At 61.0% G+C, this 16,176-nt stretch overlaps 1 protein-coding gene across 2 annotated transcripts in view; it reads left to right on the top strand.

Moving 5' to 3' along the window:
• Nucleotides 1-16,176, top strand: part of GAK (cyclin G associated kinase) — an 86,554-nt gene that overhangs the window by 20,103 nt on the left and 50,275 nt on the right. For both annotated transcript variants that reach the window (XM_012473783.3, XM_012473784.3), the window contains exons 5-9: nt 3,129-3,271; nt 9,184-9,309; nt 13,099-13,188; nt 14,904-15,039; nt 15,408-15,520. In XM_012473783.3, coding sequence (XP_012329206.2) covers nt 3,129-3,271; nt 9,184-9,309; nt 13,099-13,188; nt 14,904-15,039; nt 15,408-15,520 — 608 coding nt within the window. The remainder of the gene's footprint in view (nt 1-3,128; nt 3,272-9,183; nt 9,310-13,098; nt 13,189-14,903; nt 15,040-15,407; nt 15,521-16,176) is intronic.

Raw genomic sequence — 16,176 nt, 5'->3', positions numbered from 1 at the left:
CTGCGTAGGGTGCCATGGGAGTGAGAGGGGTCAGGCCCAGCCCCTCAAGTCATAAATACAGGAGACATACTGACACATGTGCCAGCCGGCACACTCCTGGGGCTGCCCGCCTGGAGCCGGGTGTGCGGCTGGAGAGCTGAGCCGCAGGGCTCTGTAGATGGCACAGCTGTGCTGGGGAGAGCCAGGGCATCTCTGAGAAGCAGGAGGGACATGGGCACCCTGTGCAGCTGCAGGTACAGGCCTCGCTGGTGGAGGCCTCGGGGCAGGCTGCAGACGTGTGCCCGGCCCTCCCGTGAAGCATCCCCTCCAGTGCCCTCTGAGGGAAGAGCCGTGTAGCTGTTCCCCACTTGGCCGCATATTTAAAAACCCTGTTTATTCTCACTGAGAATAAGGCACTGAACAGGGGCCGGTTACCACTGACACGGACTCGTCTCGTCTGTGTTGCCAGAGCCAGCTAGAGGGCAGGCTGATTCCCAGGCCTGGCCCCTGCCTCTCCTGGGTCTGCTCCTCTCTTGCTGAGTACCCCCGTTTCTCTGAGGGTCGGGCACAAAGCTCTTGAGGCAGCTGTGGTGGGGTTGGGGGGCTCTTACCTGGGGTTGAGGGTCAGGGCCGGCAGAGCTGGGTGCCCCGAGACTCGGCGGCAGGCAGGGACCATGCCGGGCTGTGTTGGGGGCGTCGGGGCGCATCCCATCTGTGAGTCAGTTCCAGCGTGGCCAGCCCGAGGTGCAGTGAGCATCCTCACGTTCGTATTGTCTCTGCTCTCACGCCGGGCCCTCACGTTCTCACGCGCACGCCGTCTCTGCTCTCACGCCGGGCCCTCACGCTCTCACGCGCACGCCGTCTCTGCTCTCACGCCGGGCCCTCACGCTCTCACGCTCACGCCGTCTCTGCTCTCACGCCGGGCCCTCACGCTCTCACGCTCACGCCGTCTCTGCTCTCACGCCGGGCCCTCACGCTCTCACGCTCACGCCGTCTCTGCTCTCACGCCGGGCCCTCACGCTCTCACGCTCACGCCGTCTCTGCTCTCACGCCGGGCCCTCACATTCTCACGCTCACGCCATCTCTGCTCTCACGCCGGGCCCTCACGCTCTCACGCGCACGCCGTCTCTGCTCTCACGCCGGGCCCTCACGCTCTCACGCGCACGCCGTCTCTGCTCTCACGCCGGGCCCTCACGTTCTCACGCTCACGCCGTCTCTGCTCTCACGCCGGGCCTTCACGTTCTCACGCTCACGCCGTCTCTGCTCTCACGCCGGGCGCTCACGCTCTCACGCTCACGCCGTCTCTGCTCTCACGCCGGGCCCTCACGTTCTCACGCTCATGCCGTCTCTGCTCTCATGCCGGGCCTTCACGTTCTCACGTTCACATTGTCTGTTCTCTCACACCGGGCCTTAGATGGCAGGGCTGCCTCTGCTGAGTGGTCGAATTGAGTTGGGTACACACTCTGCTGTGTGCAGGCACCAGAGTCTCAGTGACTCGCCACACAGCTGATCCAAGCCTACGCCAGATCGTTGGGTGGCTCCAAGAACCCAGGAGAGAATGAGTCCCAGGGGAAGGGTGCACATTTAGGTGGTGAGGGTCGAGTTGGCTCCCTGGGAGGTGAGCGGAAGGAGCGGTCTGGGAGGCATTCTGGCTGCAATAGCAGCGTGTGAGGGTCTTGAGGTGTGGGGGAGGGAGGCTGGTGTGGCTGGGGGTGCAAGCTCAGGCAGCATGAGGGAGACCCTGTGCAGGTTCCATGGGTGATGGTGATGGTCTGGGCTCTGGGGCTGCGTGGGTGGTGGCCACCGGGGCATGGAGTGGGCTGAGCAGAGGGTGACAGCAGCTGGGCAAGAGCATGGGGCCAAACAGATGGGTCACAGCAGTCGGAGCCCCAGGGATGCTGCCACGCTTGGGCTGTAGGCAGCTGAAATCAGCAGGACCCAGCATAAGACAGGGTAGCAGCAGGATGGGTTGGGTCTGGACATCGATGGGGGCCACATAGGGGTGCTGGGGTGACTAGTAGTGTGAATGCTCTGGGCCCCAGCAGGTCCTCAGCCCTGTGTGCCACCCCGACCCTCCCTGGTTTCCTGGTTAGGCCAGGGCAGGGGAGCTGGAAGGAGCCAGCCACAGCAGGACGGGGTTCCTGGGGTGTGGGCCACACCTAGGCTGTGACTGTGAAGTGATCATCTGTCATCTAAGAACACTGAGTGTTCACTTAGAGGTTTCAGCACTTGTGTATTTGTGGTCACGTCTCTTGGCATCCGTGTTAGTGACACGCCTGGCTTGTTGCTGGGGACGGTGTGGTTCCCGTGTTCACGGCGCGTTGTGCACACCAGCCTCTGCTCTGTGGGGCTGCTCCAGGCCCACCACTGCTGCTGGGTGGGGGTCCCGTACACAGGGCTGTGGTGGGCATCCTCACACCTGCAGCCTCTTCTGTAGCAGCTGAAGGAAAGACGGGACCAGTGCCCAGGGTGGACTTGACTCGGCCTCTGGCTGGAAAAGGCAGTGTCCTGGTGTGGCGGAGTCCGTCACGTAGCCTGGGCCCGGGGCAGAGCGCTGTTGGTGGCTCCGTGGCGATGGCGTAACGGTAGACGGTGGTGACTGCAGTCGTCCAGGTTCTTGGCGTTTTGAACAAAGAATTGGACAACACGCCCTGCAAAGCAAAGAAAGAAAGAAGTGGCATCAGAACAAACGTGGGCATTTGTCGAAAGCGAAAGTACATGCTGCCGCGTGGGGGTGGCCTGAGCAGAATCCCCCTGGGTCCAGATACCACCAGAGGTTCTCCCCGGACACTCATGCTCCCCTCTTGTCAGTGACGTGGGAGCCGCGGTCGGTCTGATGGGTTGCAGACAGCAGCCATCCCGAGCATGCGGTGAAGTCACAAAGGGGTGGTCTAGGTGGTCACATGGCCGCAAACACAGACCCGGCCTTCAGTGAGTCTCACGTGTGGCCAAGTCCACTTCCCATCTGCCAGTGTCCCGACTGCCAGGCAGGAAAGGTCAAGGGGAGTCACCTCTGGTCCTTCTGTTACTTGCGCTGGAAAGTGAGGGTTTTCCTTTCGGTGGAGTTTGGGGAAGTCCCATGATGTGGCCTTAGGTTCTGGCCTCCAGACCCTGTTCTCCGCCTCAGTGTGAATCTCGTTCTCTTCTAGGGCAGCTGGTGGAATTTTTAAAGAAAACGGAGTCTCGAGGTCCACTGTCGTGCGATACGGTTTTGAAGATCTTCTACCAGACGTGCCGGGCGGTGCAGCACATGCACCGGCAGAAGCCGCCCATCATCCACCGGGACCTCAAGGTAGCAGCCCCACTCCCCACCCGTCATCCACCAGGACCTCAGGGTAGCAGCCCCCCTCCCCACTCCAGCTGCTCAGCCTCCATGGGTGGGTCCCGTGGTGTCCCGTGGTGAGGAAGCGGGTGTGTGGCAGGTGAGGCTGTGTCTTCTCACCTGAGAAGGTGTGCATGAGCTTCTCAACAGTGGAGGTGGATCGTCCAGAAACTGCCTTTCCAGCCTGAAGAGAATTACTGCCCGTCTCACAGGCCTTTGCCCACAGTGGGGATGGACCCACCTCCGTGCCAGGGCCCTTCACTCCTGATGGGCGTGCTCACAGCCTGGAGCTTCCGTCTGGAATTCCAGGTCCCCACACTGGGCGCTTGCTCACTCCCATCTCTGTGGGGAGCTGCGGACGAGGGTACTCACTGGTGGTGTCAGTTTGGGCCCCCACTCCTACTCAACCCCAGCTCCTTCCTCGGCCCCTGCAGTGGTGTCAGCCCTGGCCCCCCACTCCTGCTCACTCTGTCCCCTTCCATGGCCTCTGGGCAGTCTTGGATCCCGGAGGAAGCCGGGTGCCCCTCTGCCTCAGGCACTGGGGAGGGGGGCTGGACCCCTCACCTGTGCAGCTTGAGGGGAGCTCCCTGCACTTCATGACTGTTCCGCCACCGCACCTCCCGTTCTGTTCATGGGCAGACTCCCTGCCCACCTCTCGTCACCACGGGTTTCTCCGAGGCGTGGCATCCCGGGGTTGCCACGATGTGGGTGGGAGCCACTGGCCGCATGTAAAGGGCCGCCCTGCCCACCACACCACCGTGCCCACCACACCACCCACGCAGCTGCTCTGGGCTGGGACTGGGCCTGTGCTCCATGCGGCTGCTGGCACCGTACGGTTTTCTGTGTGACGTGGCTGCTTCCCACAGCCCCACCGAGTACACTCCCACCCCGTGGGCCGTCTGTGCTTGGAGTTGCGTGGGTTGATTTGGGCTGGCCTGGCGGGCAGTGCAGGCTGATGGGTTGATTTGCCTTTTCCTGATATTAATGAAGTTCAGTGTTTGTTCGGGTCCCCGCGGCCTTGCTCTTCAGTAAACGTCTTTTTGTTTCTTGCCTTTTAAAAATGCTTCCCCACTAGTTCGTGTGTTCGGTGCATTGGGACAGCTTATGTATTCTTATCGTCTTAAACGTCGCCTGTGCCGAAGGCGTCTTCTGGTTTGGGGCCTGGTTTTCACTCCCACCGTGGTGTCTTAAAAACCCAGGACTTTGCATCGAAGCCTGTGCCTGGCCTGCCCACGGCGGCCCCACCCTCCCCACGGCGGCCCCGCCCTCCCCATGGTGGCTCCGTGTTCCTGGCTGAAGCAGTTGCTTTGCTGAAGAGGTTTTTGGGAGTGTTTCTGAGTCAGAGCCTGTCTCTGCAGCCCAGGCTGGAGTGCAGCGGCGCTGACAAGGCTCACTGCTGCCTCCGCCGACCGGGCCCAGCGATCCTCCCGCCTCAGCCTCCTGAGCAGCTGGGACCACAGGCGCACACCACGCCTGCCTCGTTTTCGTATTTTCAGTAGACGTGGGGTTTCGCCACGTTGCCAGGTTGGTCTCAAACTCCTGAGCTCAAGTGATCCACCTGCCTCAGCCTCCAAAAGTGCTGGGATTCCAGCTGTGGGCCACTGTGCCCGGCCTGCTGAAGAGTTTTAAAGCCTCTTCGCTCCCAGATACTTTCGTTCATGTCTTTGGGGATGTGAGGACATTTCTCTTTTTTTTTTTTTTTTTTTGAGACAGAGTCTCGCTCTGTCACCCAGGCTGGAGTGCAGTGACTCAATCCTGGCTCATTACAGCCTCTGCCTCCTGGGTTCAAGTGATTCTCCTGCCTCAGCCTCCTGGGTACTGGGACTACAGGTGCCTGACACCACACCTGGCTAATTTTTGTATTTTTAGTAGAGACAGGGTTTCACCACGTTGGCCAGGATGGTCTCGAACTCCTGACCTCGTGATCCACCCACCTCGGCCTCCCACAGTGCTGGGATGACAGGCGTGAGCCACCGTGCCTGGCCGGGACGTTCCTCATGTGATTTAGACACCGTTATCCACAGTGAGGTGTGGGGAGCCTGGCATCACCTCTTGCTCTCCTGTTCTCAGCCTTCCCTGGTGTTCCCAAAGTGCACCTTCTCTCAGACCTCCTTAATCTAGAGCGGCGCCTTTGGCCACGGCTCATGGAGGACGCCCTGTGCTGGCCTTGGCTTCCCCACGCTGCTCAGGTCAAGGGGACAAGGGGGCCAGTGAGGCCACAGCCCCGTGGTATCTCTTCTGGAGCACGGAGCTGTTTCAGGTCCTGCTCCCAGCACCCACCCCAGCCTCTCCTCCCAGGAGCTGAAACCCACCTGGCCTGTGTCCAGAGGAATTGACCTCATGTGACTTGAGGTGGGAGCCATGTCCTTTTGTCCACCTGCGCCCAGTGCGTTGGCTTGTGTGTGTCCGTGCGGCCGCCTAGGCCCCGCCTCCCCTCCAGCGTCTGTTCATAGGTGCCAAGAGGCCCCAGAGCCCCCTGACTCTCCTCATGTGCCCTGGGTGGGGGGCACAAGGCCGTGGCCCTCCTCATGTGCCCTGGGTGGGGGCCCGAGGCCGTGGCTCTCCTTGTGTGCCCTGGGTGGGGGCCCCAAGCCTCGGGTGGCCAGGCTGAGCTGTTTTTCCTATACAGCTAGTTCCCCGTCAGCCCACCGGGGCCTGGTCTCTGGCAGGAGTTTCACTCTGCATGTGTCTGATTAGGGCGGCCTTTTCCTAGCTTTGCTGTATGCTCCTACTGTATAGCAAATGGGTCTTCCCGCAGATTTTCACTATGGATACGTGTGGCCTTTTTCATTTGTCCCCTGACCTCAGAGGGCCTAGAAAGCCAGGGTGTAAGGTGGCCAGCTGGACAGATGCCCCGGGGCGGAAGCCTGTGGGCAACCCTGGAGGCTTCCCCAGCCATGCCTGAGGCCCTTTGGCTCCCGCTCCTCCCTTCCTCCCTCTCTTCCTTCTGTTTCTTCTTTCCTTGCATTTTCCTTTTCTAAAAATACATTGTGCCCAGCACACAGGGTTGCTTTTGAGGGAAGGTTCTTGAAGGTTGCAAGCAAGACCCCTGGTTTCCAGAAATGATGTGCCTGAGGCCCCGTTCCAGTGGGAGAGGCTTCGGGGCTCCAGGCCGGGCAGGTGCCGTGGGTGGTGCCGGTGGCCATCTGGCTGGTTCTTCCTGAGGACACTCAGTGGCACCGAGACCCTCCTGGTTCACGTTTTTGAAGTGTGATGGATTGTGTGGTGGTGCTTGAGTGTGTGTTTTAAGGAAAACAGAAACAGAAGGGTTAAAATTCGTGAAGAGTCTGTTTGTGAGCCAACCCTGCACTTCACAGCACTGAGCTTTGTTGCTGTTCCGTGGCTATGTGGCGGGAGCTCAGGCCACACTGCAGCCCCGCAGCGTTCCCCTGGGAGTCTGGGCGGGTCCCGAGTCCTCCGCTGCAGGAGGTTGGGTACGTCCCTTGTCCTCTGCTGGAGGCTGGGCACGTCCCTCGTCCTCTGCAGGAGGTTGGGCTCATCCCTCGTCCTCTACTGGAGGCTGGGCACGCCCCTCGTCCTCTGCTGGAGGCTGGGCACGCCCCTCGTCCTCTGCTGGAGACTGGGCACGTCCCTCGTCCTCTGCTGCAGGAGGCTGGGCACGTCCCTCGTCCTCTGCTGCTGGAGGCTGGGCACGTCCCTCGTCCTCTGCTGCAGGAGACTGGGCACGTCCCTCGTCCTCTGCTGCAGGAGGCTGGGCACGCCCCTCGTCCTCTGCTGCAGGAGGCTGGGCACGTCCCTCGTCCTCTGCTGCTGGAGGCTGGGCACGCCCCTCGTCCTCTGCTGCAGGAGGCTGGGCACGTCCCTCGTCCTCTGCTGGAGGCTGGGCACATCCCTCGTCCTCTGCTGCAGGAGGTTGGGCACGTCCCTCGTCCTCTGCTGAAGGAGGCTGGGCACGTCCCTCGTCCTCTGCTGGAGGCTGGGCACGTCCCTCGTCCTCTGCTGAAGGAGGCTGGGCACGTCCCTCGTCCTCTGCTGCAGGAGGCTGGGCACGCCTCTCGTCCTCTGCTGCAGGAGTCTGGGTGGCTGTCTGCAGAGGGGCAGGTAGTGTGTGCCCCACATGCCCGCCCCGTGCTTCATCTCTACTGGCTGTAAGTGGGCATGGGCACCCGTGCGGGGGCTGAGGGCACTCCTGGGCCTCAGTCACTGCGTGCTGCTGCTTCCCTCTGCGTGCTCTGCGTCTGAGCCAGGGTCGCTCATCTTTTCTCCCCTGGATGTCCTGTGGGTAGAGCCAGGCCCCGCTCTGCATCTGATTCTCTCGCTCAGCCCTGTTCCACGTGTGTCCCGCACTTCCTCACGGGCCCGTGGTGGGCATGGGCTTCACTGGGTTCCCTGTGGTCTGCCGTGCGTGGCATGTGTGTCCGTTTCCTTCTCTTGTTTACGACGAGCCCTCCTGTATGCACCTGTGGACAGCCCGTCCAGCTTGCTGGTCCATGGAGCAGGTGTCCTCCGTAGGACGGGGCCTGCAGGGCACTGTGGTCGGAGGGCGTCTGCAGCCAACCCTGGGCGTCCCCCAGATGCTGCGGTTCCATGCTTTGCCCGCCTGGGGCACGGCGGGTACTGCTCCCTCAGCCTGTCCAGGGTGCCCGTGGCCTTAGTTTGCATTTTTTTCCTGTCGATGAGGCTGGCTTGTTGGAACCCGGGCATCCTCTGGGGGAGTGTCTGCCTTCCCCTCGCTGCCTGTGGGAGCCTGTGCTGGCCGCATGCATGCCGAGCACCTTCCATCTGGGGTGGTCATGCCTTCTTGGAGCCCTGTGCTGGCACAGCTCTCTCTCTCCAGAGGGGACGCCCGTGCCGGCCTCCTCCATGTCTGTGATGTCTGTGTCTTCTTGAAGAAGCCACTCCTTCCCTAGCTCAGGAGGAGCTCCTGTGGGCCATCTTCCGAGAGAGCTGTGGTCTGCCTTAAAGTTGGGACTGAGCCTTCCTTGACTGTGTGAGCTGGGGGTGAGGCTTTCTCCTTTGTTCTGGTGGACACCCGGTGCTGGCGGCCGGGCTGAGTGCCACGTTGCTGCCCTGTTGTGCGTGCAGCCGCTGATGTCCGTGGCCTCTCAGCGTGCTCGCTGGATTCCCTGTTGGGCCTGCCGGAGCTGCATGATGAACTGTAACATGGCTTCACCTCGTGGGGCCCTTTCTGCTTCTTCGTGGCTCAATATACTTTTTTTATTTTTTGAGAGGGAGTCTCACTCTGTTGCCCAGGCTGGAGTGCAATGGCACGATCTTGGTTCACTGTAGCCTCCGTCTCCTAGTTTCATGTGATTCTCCTGCCTCAGCCTCCCCAGTAGCTGGGACTACAGGTGCCCACCACCACACATGGCTAATTTTTGTATTTTTGTAGAGACTGGATTTCAGCACATTAGCCAGGCTGGTCTTGAACTCCTGACCTCAGGCGATCCTCTCGCCTCGGCCTCCCAAAGTGCTGGGATCACAGGCGTGAGGCACCACACCTGGCCCTGAGTGCCACATTGTTAATTGAGTTATCTTTGATTTATGGTTGTTTTTTGATTTTCTGCTTTTTTTTTCTGAATTACACATATTATATTTGATCGTAAATAAGACATGTTTGAGGAAGAACCCTTTACTGACCTCTGTGAAATTCCTCAGCCCCTCGGGGCCTGCTTCTCGGGCTGGGCCCCTCCGCCTGCCAGAGCCCCTCTGCGTAGGCCTAGAGCAGCCCCTGCACCCCTTGCTGGCCAGTGCAGAGCTGACTGTGTCCACGAGTGGGAGGTGCCAGAGGGCGCCCAGCAGCTGTGGCCCTGGGTGAGGGCTGTCTGGGAAGGGCCCTGGCTGTGTCTCACACCCGTTCGTCTTCCCTGAAATGTCTCTGTCCACATCAGGTTCATGGGTTGTATTCTGGAATTTTACAGGTTGAGAACTTGTTGGTTAGTAACCAAGGGACCATTAAGCTGTGTGACTTTGGCAGCGCCACGACCATCTCTCACTACCCTGACTACAGCTGGAGCGCGCAGAGGCGAGCCCTGGTGGAGGAAGAGGTGAGCTGAGCAGGGCCCGTGCTGGGGGAAGCCGGCCCTCCCCGAGTTCTGTGCCCTGAGTGCTCTATTCCTTGCTGCGTGAGCTGAGCGGGGCCCGTGCTGGGGGAAGCCGGCCCTCCCCGAGTTCTGTGCCCTGAGTGCTCTATTCCCTGCTGGGTGAGCTGAGCGGGGCCCGTGCTGGGAGAAGCCGGCCCTCCCTGGGGTCTGCACCCTGAGCACTCTTATTTGCTGCCGTGGTGTTTTGAATGGGGACCTGCAGCCATCCTGGAGCCAGAACCTCAGCAGCGACCCCCAGGCCTACATCCGAGGCCTGGTCAGCTGCCACATTGTGAAACGTGGAACAGCGCACTTCACCTCCGTCCCCCAAGGCCGAGATCCTGAAACGTGGAACACCTTCATTTCACCTCCGTCCCCCCAGGCCGACGTCCTGAAACATGGAACACCACATTTCACCTCCGTCCCTCAAGGCCGACGTCCTGAAACGTGGAACACCTTCATTTCACCTCCGTCCCCCAAGGCCGAGATCCTGAAACGTGGAACACCGCACTTCACCTCCGTCCCCCAAGGCCAACGTCCTGAAACGTGGAACACCGCATTTCACCTCCGTCCCCCAAGGCCGACGTCCTGAAACGTGGAACACCGCACTTCACCTCCGTCCCCCCAGGCCGACGTCCTGAAACGTGGAACACCGCACTTCACCTCCGTCCCCCCAGGCCGACGTCCTGAAACGTGGAACACCGCACTTCACCTCCGTCCCCCCAGGCCGACGTCCTGAAACGTGGAACACCGCACTTCACCTCCGTCCCCCCAGGCCGACGTCCTGAAACGTGGAACACCGCACTTCACCTCCGTACCCCCAGGCCGAGATCCTGAAACGTGGAACACCGCACCTCACCTCCGTCCCCCCAGGCCGACGTCCTGAAACGTGGAACACCGCACCTCACCTCCGTCCCCCCAGGCCGACGTCCTGAAACGTGGAACACCGCACCTCACCTCCGTCCCCCCAGGCCGACGTCCTGAAACGTGGAACACCGCACCTCACCTCCGTCCCCCCAGGCCGACGTCCTGAAACGTGGAACACCGCACCTCACCTCCGTCCCCCCAGGCCGACGTCCTGAAACGTGGAACACCGCACTTCACCTCCGTCCCCCCAGGCCGACGTCCTGAAACGTGGAACACCGCACTTCACCTCCGTCCCCCCAGGCCGACGTCCTGAAACGTGGAACACCGCACTTCACCTCCGTCCCCCCAGGCCGACGTCCTGAAACGTGGAACACCGCACTTCACCTCCGTCCCCCAAGGCCGACGTCCTGAAACGTGGAACACCGCACTTCACCTCCGTCCCCCAAGGCCGACGTCCTGAAACGTGGAACACCGCACTTCACCTCCGTCCCCCCAGGCCGACGTCCTGAAACGTGGAACACCGCACTTCACCTCCGTCCCCCAAGGCCGACGTCCTGAAACGTGGAACACCGCACTTCACCTCCGTCCCCCCAGGCCGACGTCCTGAAACGTGGAACACCGCACTTCACCTCCGTCCCCCAAGGCCGACGTCCTGAAACGTGGAACACCGCACTTCACCTCCGTCCCCCAAGGCCGACGTCCTGAAACGTGGAACACCGCACTTCACCTCCGTCCCCCCAGGCCGACGTCCTGAAACGTGGAACACCGCACCTCACCTCCGTCCCCCCAGGCCGACGTCCTGAAACGTGGAACACCGCATTTCACCTCCGTCCCCCAAGGCTGACGTCCTGAAACGTGGAACACCGCGTTTCACCTCCGTCCTCCTCCCAAACCCGCCTCTGAATGTTGCAGGACTATTTTTTCTTGGATTTTTTGATGGTGGTAAGATGTGCATAACAGTGCTTTATCAGTGTGGCCATCGTACGTGGGTGGCTCGGTGGCAGAAACACATCTGCAGAGTTGTTCACCATCCATCTCCAGAACTCTGTTATCTTTTAAAACACAAAATGGCTAACTTTTTTATAAAATCACTTAGAAATGTATCTGCATGAGTGACTGGGTGGCGTGTCTTCTGGGCACGAGCAGACGCATCCTGTGGCAGCATGGATGGGTCCTCGCACCCCTGAGGGTCAGACTCAGACCGAAAGGAGGCAGGCACCCGGCAGAGCTGCCTTTGGCGCTGGCCGCTGGGAAGGGGTTTCCGGGATGGGCAGAGGGCAGGCACTGCAGCGGTACAGGCTGTGGGACCCAGGTGCTGCTGGGGTCGGGGACATCCTTCCCGCAGTCTCCCCAAGCTGGTCATTTGCAACCTCTGCGTTTGTCTACAGGTAGCTTGCACTGCATAAGAAATGCACATAACTTGTACAAACCATGCAGAACAGAAAATAATGAGTAATGGTGGTGACAGGGAGCGTCTGAGGACGGAGGCCGGGAGTCCCCCAGGCCCTCTGAGCCCACGTGCTGTGCACAGTACACAGGTGCTCACGTCCACACAGCACACACCGTCCTCGTGGCAGAGCCACGGACCTCGCTGGCACCTGCAGTTCTAGCACGACTGTGGGGCCACGGTCCCTCCTCAGTGAGGGCCTGGCCGGCATCCGCACAGCCCACAGGCTCGGGGCCAGCTGCCCTGGCACTGAGGAGACAGACCCTGCAAGGCCCAGGGCTCACCTGGAGCCTTCTCCCCCGACCTGCCGCCGAGGCCGAGGACAGGCTGCCGAGGGTTGCCCGCAGAAGTCCTGGGGTTCATTTCCTCCTCCGTCGTGGTTCTGTTACTCACTTGAATGCATTTGGGCTTATCTGCCTATTTATGTGAACAAACCGTTACACTCAGCTGCTCTAAAAAGTACAGAAAAGTGGAGCTGAGAACACAGGGTGGCCCCATCCATGTTCTCTCACAGCCCCTCCTTCCTCAGCCCCTCGCGTCCTTGGCCGTCCTCCTGAGCTCCTTTCTCCAGAGGCGGGTGTAGACGGGCGTCTGCTGCCCACACGTGACCTGCTCTCACCCTGTCTTGGAGCTGGAGGAGTTAACGTGTGCCGTCTGCACTAGGGCCTTGCTCTCAGGTCTTGCATTTGTAGCTGATGGTTCCGGCCTCAGGGAGGTCATTCCTGAAAAGCAGGTCTTAGAGTGGAGGGTGTTTCTTCGGCTTTCTGTCAGCTCTCATTTTCTGTTGCCTTTAGAAATTGTGGCCTGCCCAAGGCCATGCGCTGTCCTGCTGTAACCACAGAGCCCACCTGCCCCTGCTCTCCTGTGAATCTGCAGTTGAGGCTGGGGGTTTGTGTGTCTGCCGTGTACGGAGATTCACTCTTCTCACGGCTGTGCGGCCCCAGCCCCTGCCCCTGCCTCTCCAAAGTGCCCCCACATGTTGCCGAGGCTCTCACCTGTTAACCTTGAGCTGGTCAGGTGAATCTAGTGGGCAGCCTCTTCCCCCGGCGCCCATCTTGTGCCCTGGGGCTCTGGGCACAGCCACTCTGGAGTGGGGCCCCTGTGCCAGGTGAGGGGACACACACCCTTCTCCTCAGCAAGCAGAATTGGTACACGGCAGGCGAAGATGTGGGTGCCATGAAGCACGGGAGGCCATGGGAGATTGAAGGAGGTGAATGACTCGGTCCTCCTCCTAAGGCACGCGCTGAGGCCAAAGGTGAACCACGGAGGTGGGACTGGGCGGGCTGAGGTCATCGCGGGGCCTCAGCGTGGCCCCACAGTGTGCGGGGCAGGCCGCTCCCTGGTCTGCTGTGCATTTGGAAAGCTGCATGAAGTGATGCAACATAAAACACGTTGTTTGTGGGATGCGACTTTCCCTTAGAAGTGTTGTGTTTTTTCAGATCACGAGGAATACAACGCCGATGTATAGAACGCCAGAAATCATAGACTTGTATTCGAACTTCCCGATCGGCGAGAAGCAGGATATCTGGGTGAGGTCTGGCGCCTCTCAGCGGCCGTTCCTGGCTCTGCACGCCCCAACTCGGCCTGAGGCAGTGTGGGCCGGGCACCTGCCGCTCAGAACCGGCCTGCCTCCTTGGCGCCCTCTCCCCTCCCCTCCCTTCCCTTTTCTTTTCCTTTCCTTAAGAATCACTGTGACTGTGACTTTTTTGTCGTTTTTGTTTTTGTTGGAGACGGGATCTTCCTCTGTCGCCCAGTGCACTGGTGCAACCTCGGCTCAGGCTCACTGCAACCTCCACCCTGGGCTCAAGGGATCCTCCCACCTCAGCCTCCCAAGTAGCTGGGACCACAGGTGCATACCACCATGCCCAGCTATGTTTTTGTATTTTTGTTAAAGATGTGGTCTTACCATGTTGCCCAGGCTGGTCTCGAATTCCTGAGCTCAAGCAGTCCACGGCCTTAGCCTCCCAAAGTGCTGGGATTACAGGCTTGAGCCACTGCGCCCCGCCCAACCGCGACTGCTTCTAATGGAATGAACTGAGTAGCAGTCAGAGTGTCCTGTGTGGCTGGGTCGGCTCAGAGCCTGTGTGTCTGGGTCTGCCTGAGGCTTCCCTCAGCCCCGTCCCTGCCTCACCCCAGCCTTGGCAGGCTCAGCTCCCCTGTTCAGAGCCGGGCCAGGGTGAGGGCTGGGCCTGATGGCCAGGGTGGTCTCCTGCGTCCTCCCTTTTCCCTGCTCCTCTCCAAGGCCATGTCCCCATCGACCGAGGTTGGCCACGCGTGGCGGGTGCCCTGCCCTCTGGTTCTTTGACGTCCCCTCACCCCATCATTCAGCCAGCAGGTGTGGTGCTCGGCCCTCCACAGTGTGTTTGCCTCAGAATCACAACGCATGGGGCTGCAGGGTGAGGCTTTCTGTCCTTCGAGGTGTGGAAGGTCGGGGCCGTGCACGTGGTCATTGTTAGTGTTCTTGGCTCAACGCTGTGACTGGCCTTCTGCCCGTCCCACACGAGGACACTCCTGGCCTGCTCTTGCTTGCTTGCAGTGGCCTGGGGTCCTGGTGACACTGAAGTGATCACCAGTCCCTCCTCTGGGCTCACATAAAAATTGGGTGATTGACAAGAAATTGCTGACTGTTCAAGGCCAGTTCTGTGAAAACCCTGAGTGGACGGAGGCGGCAGCTTCCTGCAGTGTCTGCCCCGTGCCCTATACCCTGCACATGCGGTCAGGTCGGAAATGTGGGGCTCGGCTGTTGTCGAGGACGGGACGGCGCCTGCCCCTCGCACAGCACACCGTGGGGTCTCTGCTGGTCCCACCAGCCCATGATCCTCAGCACATGAGTGTGGGAACCCTGGAATTGTGAAAGGAACCTTTCATCTGAAGAGCCTGGAGTCCGTTTAGCACTGTTGCCTGGACGGTTCTTTGTGGTGAATAAAGGTGGAGCATCTGGGCTTCCCTGGGCCGTGGGAAGTGCTGCTGCCAGCTCCACACAGCCAGGGGATGCTTGCATCACCACCGACTATATCCCTGGGATCCCCAAGGGAGGAGCCGCCCCTCAGCCAGTCTCCGTGTCTCCAGTGCTTATCTCATGCCCTCGTCCCCGCAGGCCCGGGGGTCACCCCTGCCCTCCCACCAGCCACAACATCCCCCTGCCCTCCCCGTGGGCTAGGCATCAGCGCTGCCCTCCCCACCATCCTCAGCATCACCTCTGGTCTCCCCACCAGCCTCAGCGTCACTCCTGGTCTCCCCGCAGGCCCTGGGCTGCATCTTGTATCTGCTGTGCTTCCGGCAGCACCCTTTTGAGGATGGAGCGAAACTTCGAATAGTCAACGGGAAGTACTCAATCCCCCCGCACGACACGCAGTACACGGTCTTCCACGGCCTCATCCGTAAGTCCCGCCGGGACGCGTCCGTGGGGCAAGACCCTGTAGCACAGACCTCGCCTCACTCTGGAGGCCCCGCCCACCCCGCGGCACTGCTCACCCGGCCCGTCACCGTGGTTTTGACATGTCCCTGGGGGCGGCTTCCACGGAGCTCCCCTGCTGACCGCCCTGCTGGTGAATGTGCGGTACGCTGAGTGGTGGGTTTTGATCATTTTGTTGGGTTTCTGTTCTTCCCTTTGCCACTCCCTCCTTGCCTCTGAAGTCACTGATGTGTGTAGAGGGAGTGGCCTCTGGTGGTCTGTGACCTCTGCCAGTGCAGGGGTGCTGGTCCTGGGGAACCGTAGGGCCGAGCACACGCTGTGCTTCTGCCACAGGCGCCATGCTGCAGGTGAACCCGGAGGAGCGGCTGTCCATCGCTGAGGTGGTGCATCAGCTGCAGGAGATCGCGGCCGCCCGCAATGTGAACCCCAAGTCTCCCATCACAGAGGTGAGCGAGGTACTCGTGAGCCCCACTGGACCCTGCACCCTGGGAGTCCCTGCCCAGTTCGTGTGGAGCCACAGCTCTTGAGGGCCCTGGGCTCCTGCGGGAGCAGGGGGACCCCCGAAGCCCAGGGCTGAGACCCGGGGGCACGCTCTGCACGCACTCCTCTGGCCTTGAGTTCTACAGGCACTTTTCTGGATTCTTCCCCTGACAGGGTGGCGTGAGTTGCTCCTGCATCTGTGTTTCTGGGGCCCCGTCTCCAGGCCAGCTCAGCTGGCCCTCAGCTCCGGGCCTCCTGGTTGCAGTCATCTCCGAGCTGGGCCTGGCCTGGGTCCCTTCCCAGGCACCCCTGGCTGCCGGCAGCATCAGGGCCTGGGGGCTGGGAGACAGGCCGGCAGGGCTGCGTGCGTTGTGGAAGTGGGAGACCTGGGAGGCGGCAGCACATGTTGGCCAGAAGATGCTCTCAGGGTCTTTTCTGACCTAGCCGTGGACAGGGGGTACCGTCTCCATCACCAGACCCTCGAGGCAGAGCAGACGTGCCACCGGGCCCTCACGGGGAGCAGGCAGGCCCCCGGGCATCCCAGCTCAGGGACTAGGTCAGGACACGCAGGGGCCCCCTGTGGCCCTCAGAGGGGTCTGTGTCCAAGGACCCAGGATTCTTG

The sequence above is a fragment of the Aotus nancymaae genome, unplaced genomic scaffold (genome assembly GCF_030222135.1).
Source record: "Aotus nancymaae isolate 86718 unplaced genomic scaffold, 86718_ANA_hifiasm-v0.15.2.pri h1tg000006l, whole genome shotgun sequence".
Taxonomy (NCBI): Eukaryota; Metazoa; Chordata; class Mammalia; order Primates; family Aotidae; genus Aotus; species Aotus nancymaae.
This window is presented reverse-complemented; position numbering and strand designations above follow the sequence as displayed.